An 18,120-nucleotide genomic window follows, 5' to 3' on the forward strand; every position below is an offset into this window, starting at 1 on the left:
AGAACAATTCTTTCTAGCTATTTGAGAGAATTGGTCAAACAGTACAAATAGAAAGAGGCTTCCCAAATTCTTTTTAATCACTATGGAAGAGGATGATGGCAAGGAAGACAACAGTATTTGAGTTTAAAAGAGAACTTATTCCAAGGAATTGTCTTTCAGGAAGATGTTGCTAGCAGACACACTGCTCAACTTTATTGATGGAAAAGGTAAGCTTTGGTTCGAAAAATAGATTTGCTTTACTATGTTCATAGAAGCCTCTTAAAAAGTGTAATTAACCATGGGTCCATTGAAAAAGAACTATCATTTTCCTCAAGTTATCTCATGTAAGTAGGTGCTAACAAAGAAGATCATAACATTCTTTCAAATGTGACAATTCAATTAATTAAAATGGTTGATTGCTGTTCATACCATTAGAGTTTCCTTGTTCATAAAAATCTCAGAAGAGGAATTGCTTCGATGCCATTATACCTCCACAACATTTGAAACCCTTTGATCTAGAATTTCCATTACTGCAAGAGAAACAAAAAAGTTGGAAACATTCATAAATTAGGCGTACACTTGAAATGGGTAACATAGATGAAATTTATGTGGAAACCAGCCAATATTTCCGATGATTCTGCATTGTTAGATTGCTCATCAGCTTGAATCCGAGACATTCCATTTGCAAAACATGTCCAAATATCATGCTGGAGATAATTTAGTAGACTAATTGATAAAGCACTTTGCAAAAGAAGGTACTATCTCGACCAAAACAAATTTGCTGATAAAGGAATGTGTCTAACTTAGGAAGTATACATTTTGGTCCTAAGAATATCAATTTTGCTAAATGCCTACTCCAGGAAACAGCTTTTCATGCAAGCAAATTATCTGTGAAGTGTGCCATTTGATTCAATTGACATTAACTAGACTCTACTAAGTGGCGTTGACCTTGGCAGAATTCTTGCATCATATTTAAAAGAGGTGTGTTTGGGGTAACTATGGCTTATATTGTTTTACTTCAACAATGCCTTCGGGTTGTTCTATAATGTCTCTTCAACATAAAACCTAATGTACTTGAAGAACAAACAACACTTTGTAAACAGGGTGATACTTCGAGGCTCTTAATATGGATGGGCAACATATGTTCAGAGAGATCTTGGCACCAGTGATCTGATTAAGAGAAGATTTGTGGATAACTTGTTTACTAGTATTGGCTGGGATGGGCTTCAATCAGCTATAAATTCCAAACCTTGCATATGAACCATGTGCACCATTATAACAACAGTCTCATTCTCTCTATCATGAAACTATGCGATAATTAGGGCTAGTTTTTTTAGCTCCAAAGGGAGGATTTTGAGCTAGGCGGTCCTTTTATCCGCAAGATGAGTCCTCTTGCTTGATTTTGTATTCAGAAAGGCAATGAGCTAGTTCATGTTTCCCACAATACTTTTGACTCATAATCAGATTACTAAGAGCAGCATAACTATAAATTCAAGCCCCCAAAGTCAGAGTTTTCATGGTTTGTTTTTTCCCTAAATTTTTTATTAAACGCGTCCTTAGGAAAAATCTCTTGCTTCTTCCCCCTGTAACTAAGCCTGTTCTTTGAAATCTAATCCTTAAACAGAAAAACAATGTCCACGATCTACATTAGCTACTTTTTGTACTGCTCAATCACAATGGACCAGATCCTGTTTTGCTGCATTTTAACTTTTATGTCAACAAAGTCTTGAGGGAAAAATTGGTGACTTCTGAAGAAGCTTCAAACAAGAAATGTTAGATCATAGCAGCATTAGACAGATGAAAAATTATACTAGAAACACGAGCCATATGCCACAATCTAGCGACACATGCTCTCATTTATGCAAGAAGGAAAAGAGATTTCTTTATCAAGTACATTGCCCATGGCATATCAGAAAGCATAATTTCCTCATAGTTAAAATATCATATTTCCTTGAAGATATCAATAAAGACATCAAAGAATCTCACTGCACTAAAAAAGTAGGACTTCCCAAAACTGTATAGGGAAAGTAAAAAGAATACAAAAATTTCAAACAAGTCATAAAGAATTTAAGGAAAAGGAAATAAAGTGGGGAAAAAAAGAATTAATATAAACTTGACTTCTGGACGCTTCTGGAAACTCCAATTTCTTCCATTTAGACAAGGCAAAGGTCAGAAAAGATGGAAAATCAGTTCCACAAACCTCCATTTATTTTCATTGTGCAAGGTTCGCATGTCCCATAAAGAGAGCATACTGAAAACTTCTCTGCAACTTCTGCAGCCAATAATCCAGTCCTTTGCCACTATTCAAAAACAATATCAAGAGTTTCCATCTCTGCATGTCTTGTTGCCTTTGAAAGCACAAGGAGAAAACAACGCAACCATATCAAACTTAGGAGCTTTGTCAGAGAGACAGTTGCCCTTAGCGTAGTTTCAACATAAATTCAGAAAATGCATTCCATAAGAAATGTGTTCTCCTTTAAGCTAACTGATTGAAAGTATACATGAAATTGATCAAGGCATACACTATGTGAATTCAACAAGTTGTGCTCGCTTGAAGTTGCTGCAAATCTTACATGGAAAAAGAGGCTTCTTATTGGATTAGCCACCTCCAACTTTTCTAACAGTATTTTCATATATACCCCCTGTAGCAAGGAACCTTTTTTTTTTCTTATCATGCTCCACAAGATACTAAAAGGGCCAGATAATCTTCGCATCAACTATTCATTACTGTTCACAAAGCCATTTATAGCAAAGTGTACCATCACCACATAACTATCAAAGATTACAGCAATAGACTATTACATAAGAGATGATCTCTACCAAACCAGGCTTAAACTATGTGTAAATATGGTCATTGTATGAAGAAATGTCCCAAGGAGCAGGTTCTTACATCTCAAAAGGAAATACAATGCTCACCGCGCATTTTTATACCAAATGAGTATACCAATAGTCTAGCTGACATAAGACCTACAAAAACAGTGGTAGGAACTTCACAAAAGCAAATAAAGACCGTAATATTGTTTCGGACAGAAAAATGGCAAATGAAAAACGTGAAACATTAGGCATAATAAAGCAAGATTTTAGTTATTGTTAGCAGTATATTTTATGAAAGAATAATGGGAACATCACCCTTTATAGCCTAATAATGCATAAAGAAATCCACTCATTAACAGATTTGGTCCAATATATTGTTTTATCATCTATTAAAGAAATACTTAAGAGAAACATGAAATGATCAATAATAAACTACGAGTGGATAATTTGAGGGTATCAATCCATAGCAATAACAAAGTGCTGCTGCGCCAAAATTTAAAGAAAGGGGTGGGGAAGTACTGATAATCATACATTTTGTGTCTCACTAGTCGGGTTTCTTCTTGCTGCAATAACATGCCCATCCTCAACAATCACACAGCTGTTCAATCAAAGTATTACACAAATAAAGCACAATCTGAAATCATTCACCAATTACGACTAAAATACCAATCATTGTAATTAGCAAATAACATAACATATCTGAAATGCACCTGTTTTCCAAAAACCAGTTTCTTACCCAACTAGAACTTCAAGGTCGTCGAAAGCAAGTTTCGCCTAATAAAAGAAAAAGCAAAGAGGTCTTGTTACTTGTTTGGAGAAAACAATATGAGGATAAGAATAAGAAATTATCTCATTAAGGCATGCATGCATACAGGCAATTCAAGAGGAAAGCAGCATCAAGTTGCCAGCAGTAGATATATTTCATTACCAATATGTAGCTACTTATGGAATGAATGCATGTTTCATAGCTATATGATAAATATCTTACAGGTCCTCCATAATATTCTGATCACAAACTTCCACAAATGACTGTCACCGCACACTCAACCTCTAATTAGGATGCAAATTCCACCTACCGTTAGACTGATATAGCTCTAACAACACTAAAGCGAAAACATCAACTAATTTGAGAAACTACAAGTTGCTCATTCCAGTGTTATCATCGGTACCTGAGAGCTTATGTTTCATTATTAGGTTTTAAAAAGTTCAAGAAGCTTCCAGGAGTTTTAACTTCAAGGTCATATTCCTCCATAGAAGCATGGGTAGATAAGGATAAAAGGGAACCCCAAACTGTTGCAAATGCCTCACAAATCAGAACTCACAATCAGCTTCTTGTGCTTTTGTCTCTATTTTACGGAATAACTAATGTGAACTTTGTGTTTCTCGTGATTTTTGCTTTTTCATACCTAGAGAACATAGGGCCAAAGAAAATAAGCACCTGACCGATTCTTGATGGGCACAACCAATATACCCTCACGCTCCAAATAAATTTGGCTTCAATTCTCCCTAGTTGCCAAAGTCAACAAATGGTAAGATGGCTGTGACCGTCAATCAACCTTTCCTGGTGGCTCGCTACTCACTTCTTATTCCTCTATGGCTATGCATGCCCCTTCAAGCACCTCAAAAAAATTAGCAACAGATTCCTATCTCAGTGATCAGAGTTTCTCGCAATTCAGCACATTTTTATGATATGTACATACTATACATCTACATTTCCTAGACACCTCAAAAGCTCTCTCTCTCTCTCTCTCTCTAGAAAGAAAGAAAGAATCGTCATACCTTCTAGGGATTGTCCCTGATTTTGCAGCGTGCAACGTCGCTTACCATTGAATTCACTACCAAGCATCGACAAACTAAACTTCCGAAGAGAACACTCATTCAGCGTCTCTTGAACAAATTCAATGACACATTCTTCAAGTTCCCGGGCAACTCCAGCACCAAACGAATCAAATTCAAAATCCTGCTCAAGTATTGCATCGACTCGATACAATCTGGATGTGCCAGGTGTTACCCGATCTATATAGCAAGCTGCACGAAGCTAAGAACCTCAGGAGAGAATCGTTCCCCTGAAGAAGCTACGCCACCGGTTCCCATGGCGTCGGTCGGCAGCGGCGGTAGTCCGTCGCCTCTGCTCGTTGGCCTCCGTCGCCCGTCGGTTCGCTAGGGACTTCTTCGTGGTCGCCTCCGCTTGCCAAGCGGCGATCTTGCATTTGTCGAGATCGCCAGTGTCCGACGGAAGATGGTGGAGCTTGAAGTTTGGGTAGGGCGGAGAAAAGAGGATTTAGCCAAAAGGAAGAACTACAAACAAAGAAAAGAGATAAAAAGAGAAGGCAGAATTACAGAATTTTATTTATAAGTTTCTTTTTTTCGTGGAGAAAGGAAAACGAAGGAACGAGAAGAGAGAAGGCATTGTAATGAAGATCAGCGGGAGTTCACTCACCGTACGAATTACTCCCTTAGCAAGTTTCCATATTCTTCCAACCAAAGCTTGTACTTTTTGTTCCCCAGGCTGCGCGGGTCTCCAGGAAGAAAGTATCCAGGAAGAGAATGCTCACGATGTCTCATGTTTATGACTTTATCATGCTCGTAAGAACTCGGTGGACAATCTAGATCAAATTCGATCAGTCTGTTTTCAAGCTTATGTGAACTCTCTTGCAAGTTTTTTAGTTGATCCATTTCGATTGGGTTGTCTCCATGCACATGTGAACTCTCGACTTCTGGATCTATTGAGTTATGACCAATCTCGTAGAGGAAAGCTGGATCAATTAACTTATTGTCTCGGAGCGTAGCTTTTAAATCGTCCTCTAATTGCTTGCATATTATTCGAAATCCCCACTTTTTCACGCCCTGATCCTTGCTCTCTAATTTAAGGTTGAATTGTGCATAACTCCCATCAATTTGATCAAAATGGACTGCTCCCCATAATTCCATTGGTGCAATATAGTTTATGAGGATGCCACCTGGATCCGATCTGAAGACCCTTGTTTCGTAGCCACCGTAGTCTTTGCCATTAAAATATGTTTGAAACAAAAGTACGCAAAAATCGCCTTCATTGTTACGTACGCCACATAAAATCAATCCAAGAAACTTGTCATATAAGTCCTTTGAAGCCATGAAAGATATAAAACCATCTTTAACTGGTTGAAGCCACTTTGGCATCTCTCCTTTAGGGAGAACAAAAGTAGTGCAAGGAAATACTCTCTGTTACAAAAATAGACCGTTAGAAAGCACCTTAGAAGAATTCAATTTGAGTTTAGTAAGTAATCCTAGTGAATAAAGAGTTCTGTAAATGAGGAGGGATCCATTGATCCCAGCTTGCGTTAAGATAGAAGTCTCATGTGATAAAAATCATTCCCATAAAAACTATGCTAGCCACCTTCACTACGTAAATATTAGTGTAGGATCACTTTATATTCATTTGGTTTTCTCAAACCTCTGATTTTGCATTTTCAGCTATTGCAATATAAAAGCACAGATTGTTTTGAACATATTCTCCACACCGATATGTGTGCGCACAAGAGAGAGAATCTGACCTCGGCAATTGAAGCAATGTCAACCACGGTCAATCCTCGATGGACCCACTGATCAATTGAAGTTGAATGTCCATTTGTTTGTAGAGATTCGCACCCATCCGCGAGCAATAAATTTAAAAATGGTGGAAGCTTGGGAATCTCTTGTAATTGATGGCAATAACTAATTGACAATTTAGACAAACGATCACGCTTACTAATGGATATAGGGAGACTAGTAATATTGTTCCCCGACAGAATTAAGTTTTCCAACAAGGGAAAACAAGAAAGATCCTCAAGAAACTCTACTTCGGACAGATTACAATTGAGAAGGTCTAAGACTTTTAAATTTGAAAGTCCAACCTTCATGCACGGATTAGCTGAATCCATGAGGTTTGGAAACACGATTGGGCCAAAAGCAGATTTGAAGCATTGAAGTTTTTGTAACTTGTAAATATTAGATGGAATGCTTACTGAGTTTTTGCAAATATCTAAGAGCATTTCCTCTAGAGAGACAAGATTTTCTATTGATGTAGGAAGTTCTTTAATAGCAGTATGTAGTATGGAAAGTTTTTTCAGGCATCCAAGTTCATGTGGGATATCGGGAAATCTTTCAAATTTTGAGCAAACAGAAAAGTTGAGATCTCGAAGATTTTTTGACTTGAGCACATTTGGAAAAACACGAAGTTCAGGGCACCATTTAAAATGCAAGACTTGGAGCTTGTCATGATTTGCAATCGACTCGTGGGCTTCTACCAAGTTTTTGCAATTCCAGAGTTTCAATTCTTTGAGATTTGGAGCACATGAGAGGTTGGGCGTAATAATGAGCGACTCGCAGTCACTCAATTCAACGTACGTCAATTGCTTGAAGTCCTGCAAAAACAACAAAACCAACTACCATAAACATTTTGAAAGGGAAAATAGGGTATCCTTATAACGCGGTTGCCACTTCTAAGAATTTTCATCCTTAGGCCACAATTCTCTTCATGTGGATGGAACCAAGAATCATCGTTAGATTAGGCAACTTGGAACCTACTATTTAGGGTTCTAAGTAAATTTCTAAACCTACTAATAACTTTTCATTCAATGTTACTATATATATATATATATAGTATTGAGAAATTACTAAACCCTTAGAAACTTTACCGGTAAATACAAATTTTTATGTGTCTACAGTAAAGCTCACATTCACGAGCGAGTTTTACCTAACAATTTAGTTTTATGATCACATTAGCGAATAAGAGATAACCCTTATCATTTCATTTTTAGATATTATTTTAAATAGTTATATAATATATACAAAATACACAATATTAAAAAGAAATCACAAATAAATTTTTAGACAATCATCAAAACAGTTAGGCATAACATGATAGACCAGTAAAAGATATATCATGATTATTAGAAAATCACTCGTTGGTTTTACAAACAATGGGATGCTATACATCAAACAAAAACTAATCCTAGCAAGTAATAACATCGTACCATTTAATGTTTGATGCAGTAAATATGACATGATTCTTTTCATATATATATTTCAGACAATTACATTTCGTATTTAAGAATTGCACTTTACCAAACATGGAAAAAAGACAATTCCTGTTACATTTCGTATTAAGGGCTAGTTAGTTTAAATTTCTAAATTACTCCGATATTGTCAAAGACAATTCCTGTTACTTTATAGTTGATGGAGATAATTTATATCACCTTATAATTGGTGAGAACAAATATTGAATTATTAAGGATTGCCAAAAGTTTTTGAATGAATTAGTTATAATTTATATCACCTTATAATTGGTGACAATTCCCGGTGGCATGCCCCTACGGGATCACTTATATCGAATTAGTTGTACATGCATTACTAGCAAGATGTTTAATAAATATTTAATTACGGGTACTTAGAAATGCTACTCCTTCGGAACTGATTTGAGCAAATAATGATGTATTTTTTACAGCACGGTGCAGGACAAATGCCGCCCTTTACAACATACATTGGAAAGCCTCCATGACTTGGAGACTACGTGGCCTCTAAGGTTATTTTGAAAGTGAGATATTATGATCGATATATTTGACCAACCACATTTAAATTAAATGCTTGACCATTTAACAAGCTATTCCTTGGGCGTTTTTACTTTTGTATATATGTCAACGGGTTAATTCGTCATGTTTTTGTTTCCCTTTATCTGACCATTATACAATTATTTTTTGATATAAAAATGTTTATATGTAAACTAGTGACATAGTTAGAATTAGGCGAAATAGTTTATACTAGCATATTTGCATTTTGAATTTCTTCCCTAGGTAGATTTGATTTTGAAATAAAACTACATGAATAGTTTGAGATATTAGGTTTAGAAAGTATCTGTCCTTCTATATATAATAAAAACCTTCTACTTGTGAGGGATTTTAACCTCTTTTTTCATTCCTTCCATTCATGATCTTCAGTTGCTCATTTTACAAATATAATAACCATGGACAAATGCACGAAATCGGTTATTTTATTTTATCTCTCACATCTTTCAATATATTAAAAATTGAATTTAATCATGATTCAATGGCCTTCATAAGACAAATTTTTTCTTCCTGCATATAATAATAGAATTTGTTTGAATCGTGTATTTTACCCGCAAATGTTTTCATTGCGGATTTCTTATAAAGATGTTTCACTTAATTTTTCAATGCCAATTATGCTGCACATTATTTCCAACACAAGTAGTTAACGACATTCTACAAGAAAATAGAGTAGTGGTTTCTAAAACAGAGGAACACCATTTCCTTAGGGATACTAGTGCATACAGTACACAAACGCCCATACAAATGAAGTAGATAATAAAAAGGTCTATGTAGATAAATGCTCACCTTACTAATTGACGATGTGGACAAGCGATCACGCTTGATGGATGTGGAAAGGCTAGTAATATTGTTCCCCGACAGAATTAAGATTTTCAACAAGGGGAAACAAGAAAGATCCTCAAGAAACTCTACTTGGGATAGATTACAATTTAAAAGGTCTGACACATTTGAATTTGGAAGTCCGATCTTCATGCATGGATCAGCTGAATTCCAAAGGTTTGGAAACACGACTTGGCAAAGAAAAGATTTGAACCGTTGAAGTTTTTGTAAGTTGTAATTGTTAGATGGACGACTTATAGGGTTTTTGCCCATGTCTAAATGTATTTTCTCTAGAGAGACAAGATTTTTTATTGATGTAGGAAGTTCTTTTAAAGCGGTATGTCGTATGGAAAGTTCTTTCAGGCCTCTGAGTTCATCTGGAATATCGGGGAATCTTTCCAATTTTGGGCAATCGGAAAGTTTGAGATCTTGAAGATTTTTTGACTTGAGCACATTCGGAAAAACACAAAGTTTAGGGCACCATTTAAGATGCAAGACCTGGAGCTTGTCATGATATGCAATCGACTCATGGGCTTCTACCAAGTTATTGCAATTCCAAAGTTTCAATTCTTCGAGATTTGGAGCGCATGAGATGTTGGGTGTACTAACGAGCGACTCGCAATCATGCAATTTAATGTACCTCAATTGTTGGAAGTCCTGCAAAAACAACAAAACCAACTACCATAAACATTCTAAAAGGAAAAGAAGGGTATTTGTATAATGCCATTGCCACTTTTAATGATCTTCATCCCCTGAGGCCACAATTCTCTTCATGATAAAGGAGGCAAGGAGCATCGTTAGATCAGGCAGCTTGAAACCTACTATATAGGGTTCTAAGTAAATTTCTTAACCTATTAGTAACTTTTCATTTAAAGTTACCATATATATAGTATTGAGAAATTACTAAACCCTTTGAAACTTTACCAGTAAATACAAATTTTTATGTATATACAGTAAAGCTTATGAGAGATTAAGTCGTATGGCATGCTCACAAGTGAGTTCTACCTAGCAATTTAGTTTTTATGATCACATTAGCGAATAAGAGACAACTCTTATAATTTTATTTTTAGATATTATTTTAAAGAGTTATATAATATATAATACACAATATTAAAAAGATTTCAAATAAATTATTCTAGACAATCATCAAAACAGTTAGATATAACATGATACTCCATACTTGACCGATAAAGATATATCGTGATTACTAGAAAATTAAACGTCGGTTTTACAAACAAAGAAATACCATATATCAAACAAAAAATAATTCTAGCAAGTAACAAAATCATTCCATATGATGTTTCGATACATTAAATATGACAATTCTTTTTATATATATTCCAGATAATTACATTCCATATTAAAGAATTGCAATTTAACAAACATGAAAAAAAATATAAGGGCCAGTAAATTTAAATTTCGAAATTACTCCGATATGATCAAAGACAACTCCTATTACTATATAGTTGATGGAGATAATTTATATCACCATGGGGAGAACAAATATTGAATTAAGGATTGCCAAAAGTTTTTGAATGAATTAGTTATAATTTATATCACCTTATAATTGGTGACAATTCCTGGTAGCATGCCCCTACGGGATCACTTATATCGAATTATTTGTACATGCATTACTAGCAAGATGTCTAATAGATATTTAATTACATGCACTTAGAAATGCTGCTCCTTCATAACTGATTTGAGCAATTAATGATGCCCTTTTTACAGCACGGTGCAGGACAAATCCCGCCGTTCACGACATTGAATAAGCCTCCATAACTTGGAGACTACGTGGCCTCTAAGGTTATTTTGAATGCGACATATTGTGATTAAGGTATCCGACCAACCACATCTAAATCAAATGCTTGACCATTCGGCCAGCTATTCCTTGGGTGCATTTTCTTTTGTATATATGACAATGGGTTGGTTCATCATGTTTTTGTTTCCTTTTATTTGATCATTAGACAATTCTTTTTTGTATATGAAATTGTTCATATGTAAACTAGTGACATGGTTAGAATTAGGTGAAATAGCTTATACTAGCATATTTGCATTTTGAATTTCTTCCCTAGGTAGATTTGATTTTGAAATAAAACTACATCAATAGTTAGATATATGTGTGTGTGTGTGTGTGTGTCTCTCTCTCTCTCTATATATATAATTATATATTTATTTATCCTTGTATATAACGTAATAAATTCCTTCTACTTGTGAGGGATCTCAACCTCTTTTTATTCCTTCCATACATGAGCCTCAATGGCTTATTTTACAAATATAATACCCATGGACAACTAGATGAAATTGGTTATTTTATTTTATCTCTCACATATTTCAATATATTAAAATTAGAATTTACTCATGATCCAATGACCTTCATAAAAAAAATTTCAAATATGCTTTTTCTACATATTATAATAAAATTTCTTTGTATTGTGTATTTTATCAGCAAAATGTTTCCGTTGGATATTTTTAGTAAAGTTGTTTCCCTCAGTTTTTCAAATGCCAGTTTGCTGCATGTTATTTCCAACGCAAGTAGTTAGCGTCACTCTGAAAGAAAATAGAGAAGTGGCTTCTAAAACAGTGGAACACCATTTCCGTACGAATAATGGTACATCAAACACGCATATTCCCGTACAAATGAAGTAGGATAATAAAACAATCTATGTAGATAAATGCTCACCTTAAAGTGTTTTACGAATTCTGTGATATTGCCTTTCCTCATATCAATACTTACTAATTTCTTGTGACCAGGAGGAAATTTTGGAATCCAAGCACCACTTCCATCAAATTCCATCCATCTTAGCTCATTAGGAAGACATATAAGGCCATGGAAAGAAATATGAACATTGCGTATGATGAGCAATTTCAACTTTCTCATTTTTGGAAAAGCATTATGATGGATACTTAGCTCTTTTAGTTTAGGTGGCTCCAACACAATGGCTTTCACAGCACAATCTCCCTGTATATACAAGACTATTTCAGCTTATGCATTTTCAATAATTAGAGTAAAAAATAAGGAGCAATATTTTGATCATGTTCGCAAGTCTTACCACATCGCTTGACAAAGCATCGGCAACATCATCATACCGCCATAGTCTGCTGCGACTTCTGGGATCATCACGACATTCTTGTCTCACAATATCCATACCCATTGATTGAATCAAGTCATGCATTTGTAGTATTCTTCTATAGTCAATGCTTATCAAGGACGTCTCAATGAGTCTATTGAATCCTACGGTTGCATCAAGATCACAACTATCGAGGACTTTCTTTATGTACTCACTATCCTTCCCCTTAAAAAAGCAGGCAACATTGAGAAAAATATCTTTTTCATTTTCCTCTAGTCCATCGTAACTTATTTTGAGAACATCATTAATAGCTTTGTTGGGAATCCTAGAAACTTTCTTCAGTGTACTTTCCCATACATCTTCTCTTTTACCACGTAAGCAGGAACCGAGAACCTCAAGTGCTAAAGGAATTCCTCTAGCATGATTCAGAACACTATCCACCAAATTTGTCCTAATTTCTAATTTTTGGAGTGTCAGACAAGCATGATTGCTAAGCAGCTCACGAGCTTCATGGTAACTTAGTGGTTCAACTTCATACACATGATCTTGAACAATTTCATAACAAGTTAGCAAATGTTTATCTCTTGTAGTAACAATGATCCTACTTCCATTACCAAAACATTGGCCTTCTCCTGCTAAAGCATGTAACTGATGCAAGTCATCCACATCATCAAGGACAAGGAGAACTTTTTTGTGACGAAGTCTATGTTGTATGAAATTGATACCTCTATCAGCATCGGTCACTACCAATCCATTTTGCTGTGATAAGACATCAGATAGTAATTTGTTTTGCAGTCGAACTAAATCCTTGGAATCTTTCGAAGCTTCTCGAACATTTTTGAGAAAACATGAACCATCAAATTGTCTAAATATAGAATTGTAAAGAACTTTTGCTAACGTTGTTTTCCCTATCCCTCCTTGTCCCCATAACCCAACCATGACAACATCATTATCAAACGCAAGGTTTAACATCTCTTTCAACTTAACAACTGGAGACTCTATCCCAACCAGATGCTTAGTAACATACAACGGTGTTAGGTTAAAGTGAGTGGAAATCTCCTTCACAATTTGCAGTATAAGCTTTGACTCATCTCTGTCAAAAAGGGAAAAAGAGGTTGGATCATCTTTTGAGCAATTTGAATAAGCAAATAACGAGCAATCATAAGCTAACAATGAAAAAAATACAACATCACATTTTCAAATAATCACAGCCAAAACAAAAAAAATTTCTCACCGAGTCGAATTAGAAAACCAATCGAAACAACCATTATGGGGTTCAACTTTTGGTCAGCCAAGTGATTCATGCTTTGTTGATTTATATATGATAATTTACTTTTCCTTTTGACTGCTATATGTAATATATTTATACGCTTCATCAAAAAGAGCTATTTAGGACTTTAAACGGTGGTTAAGATTTTGATTCGATAACTATTAAATACCTAAAGCACAATGTTATTGCCTTACATGGGTTGTACACACTAATTATCCGTTGCTGCGAACTTTCTTACTTCATTCAAAGAAATGGGTTTAAGTGCAATAACGTCACTTAACATTTTCTCCATTGGTAGATCAAGTTTTAACATTTATGCTACAGTTATCTGTGTGTCGTCTTTTTATTTTATTTGAATGCAAACAATCTTTATACTTGTAAAGATCAGCTTCTTACACAAAAATTGAGCTACTTAGAACTTACTCATCATTCAAATGCCACCTGGACAAGTTACTAGCATCAAAAAGAGCTTTTTTCCATTTCTTCACTTTCTCTGGATCCTTTTTGAACTTATCCTCATGCTTATCCAGAGCTTTCTTATAACTCTCTCTCCCTTCTCTCACTTCTCTTGGGTCCACTTTGTAAAACACCGGTAGAACGGTGAGGTCCTTTTGCTCCTTGCACTCCATAATCTTCGCCGTCTCTTCCAAGCACCACCATGAGGAAGCGTAGTCCTTGGAAAAAATGATGATTGCAATGCACGATTCTTCAATGGCCTTCATAAGAGTCGCTGATATTTGGTCTCCCTTTCTCAATTCCTCGCTATCCTGGAAAGTGTATATTCCATTCTGATCTAAAGCTTGGTAGAGATGGCTAAGGAAGCTGTTACGCACATCAGTGCCTCTGAAACTCAAGAAGACGTCGTAAATACTTTTGGATTTCGAAGAAGAAGCCATCATATGATGGATTTTAACAAACAACAATGAGTATTAGCTGAAGGTTTGAAATTGTGCTTTCAGGTAGGTCGTTCACTACTTGTTCTTCTTGTTGATTTATTCTTATACTAGAGGACAGAGATGCACGACTTTTTTAGAACTTTGGTAAATGATGGTGCTTAAGGATGGACCAAGTTATTTAATAGGTGTGAACACGTGGACTCATTTTTACCAAAGACTGCGTACCACCGCATTATTTGAATTTGCTGATTGACACAAGCTTCTCTATGGCCGACAAAATTATTGCACGGATGAAACTCTAGGGTGGAAGATTGTCGTGATCTAGGTCATAGGCTCACTCATGAAAACAATGCTGGTGGTCTTCCTCGAAATTTCATCCCAACCTTCGAAGAAGTAGTTTTTGTCCTTGCTGTATAATAATTTACCACAAGACCACTCAAGAGATATATAATTACACACAATTAAGTGTTCCAGCAAAAAAAAAAAAAAAAAAGATCTATTAATAATGGTACAACTTTGAAAAAACATGGTGCTTAAGTATGGACTACGATATGTAATAGGTGCGAACACCAGGACTTATTTCACCACCGCGTTACTTGGATTTGTCTGATTGACACGAGCTTCTTCGCGGCTGAAAAAGGAAGTGGAGGCTCACCAACCAAAAAAACTTTGCTTGCTTCCTTGAAATTACATCCCCAACTTCGAGTGATTTCTTCTTCACTAAGTAGTAATTTAACACATGACTACTCAGGTAACATATAATACATGTGACGACAACAATACTATTTAATACTAAGATAATCACAACATTACTCTCCAAATGTCAAAAGAATCCGTTTTTTAAAAGTTTATACCTCTAACATTGCGTTGATATATAAATTTTTGCTTGTAGTCCTTTCATTCATTTCATGAGAAAACTAAGAATCAAGTTCGTTGATAGTGGTGCTACTGGATCCATAATAATAATAATAGAAAATACATTTGCTTAGCTGAGTCCTACACTAGCATCTTTTATTGCATTTCTCTGCATTCAGACAAAATACACATTTATGTTTAGGCACAATGCGTTGAATTAAACAAAGCTTGTTTGTGTCAAATGAAACAGGGGCTCAATTACGAACTTCTTCATTTTAAGCGGCCCACTGGACGGCTCGACATGCAAGATGAACGAAAAAGGGAAAACAAGGTGGGAATAAAGCTCAAGAAGTTACAAGCCAAAGGCTACGAGACAGAAAAGCAGAAGACTTACCCTTTTATTCTGTTCTTTTAAATTGCAAAAGAGATAGAAAAGGTCTTCGTTTCAAGAAAGCATTTTTACTCTCGTCAGAAACGACTCCTAGAGGGGTAAAAGGGGCTTCACTGCAGTCGCCAAAAATTTCTTGGCCGTTGGATTGTTTCGTCACGGGGGTGGTTCAGAGCGGTTTTGGATTCTTCTGTCGGATTCGAACTGCATGGGAAAATGCAGAGAGAGAGAAGCTGAATTATCTATTCATGATGATGGAGCGGAAAGGGAAGGGATGAGGCTTTACGGAAACGAGGCTTTACGGACGCAAATGATAACTATTTTGTTTAGAAATTGATTTTTAGAAGAAAAATAAATATTTTATTTTTATTTTTATTCTTGAACGAGTTTCTAAGCAAAAATACGCGGATTAATGATGACACAAAATTTCTATTTCCGGCATAGAAATTTGTTTGATAATGACATAAAATTTCTTCCTTCTGAACGGCGACGAACGACGGCTAGTAGATGGCCCGATGGCTAGCGAACGGCACGCCAGCAGTGGTGGGCGGTGGCGGATGGCGATCGGCGGACGGCGGCCAGCAGCAAGCAAATGGCGATCGTTGCTGGCAGCGGCTAGCGTCCATCAACGGATGGCAACTAGGTGGACGGTGGACGGTGATTGGTAGCAGCGGATGGGCGGCTGGTTAGCAACTAGGACAAATGATGAAAAGAGCTTTTATTTCTCATTTTTGTTTCAGAAATAGAGAAGTGAAAATCTATTTCTCAGTTTTTTACTTCTGATTACTATTCCAAACATATTTCTAGAATAAAAATTTATTTCGTATACAAAGAAATAAAATAGTTTTACCATACAAATTTCTATTCCAAAAACAAGTTTGGAACGGAAATAAAATGATTATCATGTGTACACATAATGACTGGTGCAAGCAACAAAGCAAGTCATAGCGAGGCTGCATCAGCTCCCGGACAAGGAATAGGACCTCTTTGATATACGCGGTTGGCAATGGTTATGCTGTCAGGAACCCCATGTTGGACCAATTTGTTCGGTATCTGCCTCTCTCTCTCTCTCTCTCTCTCTCTCCCCGTCCCTCCTTTCACGGATTCACTCAACATTCGCCTTGGGCTTCCATCTGTACTAGAGAGAACCTCTGCATGTTTACACATATACCAAGGACTCGCAATTTTCGTTACTGGTACTTGGTTTTATCTCTCCCAAACTAACATAAATATAGAGTTATTGGACAACTCCAAGATAGTGGAATTGGTCCTAACTCCTTACCGTAGAGTTTGATATCATTCAGACAAGGTATTTTACGAATCCAATAATTGTGGAAGTTTGGATCAAAGACATTCGAGATGAGGATTAGTCAAGTCGTGGCCAGCCAAGAGAGTGGATTGTTACAAAAAAGCCGATTTTTGAAGGAGCAAAATAAGGTCATGAGATTTGGACTACACAAAAATCCAACCTGGTCGCTGTCGGCGACCAGTGACGATCAATAGCAGTTGGGGGGAAGCAAGGGTAGTGAATGGTGAGTGGTGGCTGACTAGTAGAGATGATGAGCGATGAGAAAAGTTTTTATATATAATTTTTTTTTTCATTTTTATTCTGAAAATAGAGAAGTAAAAAATTTTAATTTCTTATTTCTATTTCAAACATATTTCTTGACTAAAATTTATTCTAGAAATAAAAAAATGAAATTGCATATCAAATGAATTTTTATTTTAAAAATAAATTTTGAATAGAATAATTGTTTTAAAATAGAAATAAAATAATTGTCATGTGCGTCATTATGAGCTTTGGAGACAAAATTAACAAATGATTCGGTGGTTCTTTTCTTTTTTTCTTTTTTTTTTGGAAAAAGAGATAAATGCGAGAGATGGGGACCCTTCGAAAAAGCAAAACCGATCGTGAGCTTCAAGCGCGGGATGGCTTTCGGTGATGGAAAAAGAGAGATTTGAGCGTGAGCTGGAAAGCGATGGAAAATCGGAATCAGACAAGATTCCAAAGCAGTGAGCGGAAGAAAAAGCTGGAGAGTCAAAAAAGTGTTGGATTCGGTGATCTTGAGGAGGGACAAGAAGCCAGCGACGAACGCAAGGGAACCACAATTCACGCACTCTGCTGTCTGCTCATCATGGTAAAGCCTGCTGATTCCTTCCCTTTCCTGTTCATTCTTTCATTTGATCAGAACCAAATTCCATGTTTGCCACTCTTGTGATTTATTTGCTGAGTCCCAAAGCACGCATGTGTGAATGCTAAGGGGTTCGTGTGAAATAGTACGGGTTCGGAATTTCCATACTCATTTCTAGATTCCACGATTCATTTTTTCTCTATTTTGACCTCAAATTCGCTATTTTTAAATCTTTTAATAATAAAAATTTCGCTGCACCATTCGCAATTATTGGGATATATATTAAAAAATCAAAACGTAGAAATTACATATCGAAA

The 18,120-nt window shown here is 36.0% G+C and overlaps 1 protein-coding gene across 7 annotated transcripts; it reads right to left on the reverse strand.

Annotated features, from left to right (window-relative positions):
• Positions 1 to 430: 430 nt before the first annotated feature.
• On the reverse strand, positions 431 to 14,581 carry LOC104446639 (TMV resistance protein N). 7 transcript variants are annotated; one of them, XR_005549162.1, is made up of 11 exons: positions 13,956 to 14,581; positions 12,245 to 13,355; positions 11,875 to 12,153; positions 9,162 to 9,851; positions 6,327 to 7,175; positions 5,234 to 5,994; positions 4,573 to 5,041; positions 3,504 to 3,567; positions 3,325 to 3,391; positions 2,180 to 2,327; positions 431 to 509 (listed from the first exon to the last, which is right to left on the reverse strand). XR_005549162.1 is itself a non-coding variant. In XM_039308327.1 (7 exons), the coding sequence occupies exons 1-6, from the start codon at positions 14,429 to 14,431 to the stop codon at positions 5,242 to 5,244; spliced, it is 4,158 nt and encodes a 1,385-aa protein (XP_039164261.1). In that variant the 5' UTR covers positions 14,432 to 14,581; the 3' UTR covers positions 4,360 to 5,041; positions 5,234 to 5,241. The 7 variants fall into 7 exon arrangements, 2 of the variants coding, with proteins under 2 accessions (XP_039164261.1, XP_039164262.1); XR_005549165.1 differs by lacking the exons at positions 431 to 509; positions 2,180 to 2,327; positions 3,325 to 3,391; positions 3,504 to 3,567 and adding an exon at positions 4,266 to 4,299; XR_005549163.1 differs by lacking the exons at positions 431 to 509; positions 2,180 to 2,327; positions 3,325 to 3,391; positions 3,504 to 3,567 and adding an exon at positions 4,285 to 4,402.
• Positions 14,582 to 18,120: the final 3,539 nt, after the last annotated feature.

The sequence above is a fragment of the Eucalyptus grandis genome, chromosome 3 (genome assembly GCF_016545825.1).
Source record: "Eucalyptus grandis isolate ANBG69807.140 chromosome 3, ASM1654582v1, whole genome shotgun sequence".
Taxonomy (NCBI): domain Eukaryota; kingdom Viridiplantae; phylum Streptophyta; class Magnoliopsida; order Myrtales; family Myrtaceae; genus Eucalyptus; species Eucalyptus grandis.

Bases quoted from the DNA above. Each gene is read 5' to 3' on its own strand.
- LOC104446639 (XM_039308327.1), bottom strand. From the start codon at position 14,431: ATGATGGCTTCTTCTTCGAAATCCAAAAGTATTTACGACGTCTTCTTG. The intron at 13,356-13,955 runs GTAAGTTCTAAG...CCTTTTTGACAG, and splicing joins AGGTGGCATTTGAATGATGA to AGATGAGTCAAAGCTTATAC. The intron at 5,995-6,326 runs GTCAGATTCTCT...TTTTTGTAACAG, and splicing joins ACATTGCTTCAATTGCCGAG to AGAGTATTTCCTTGCACTAC.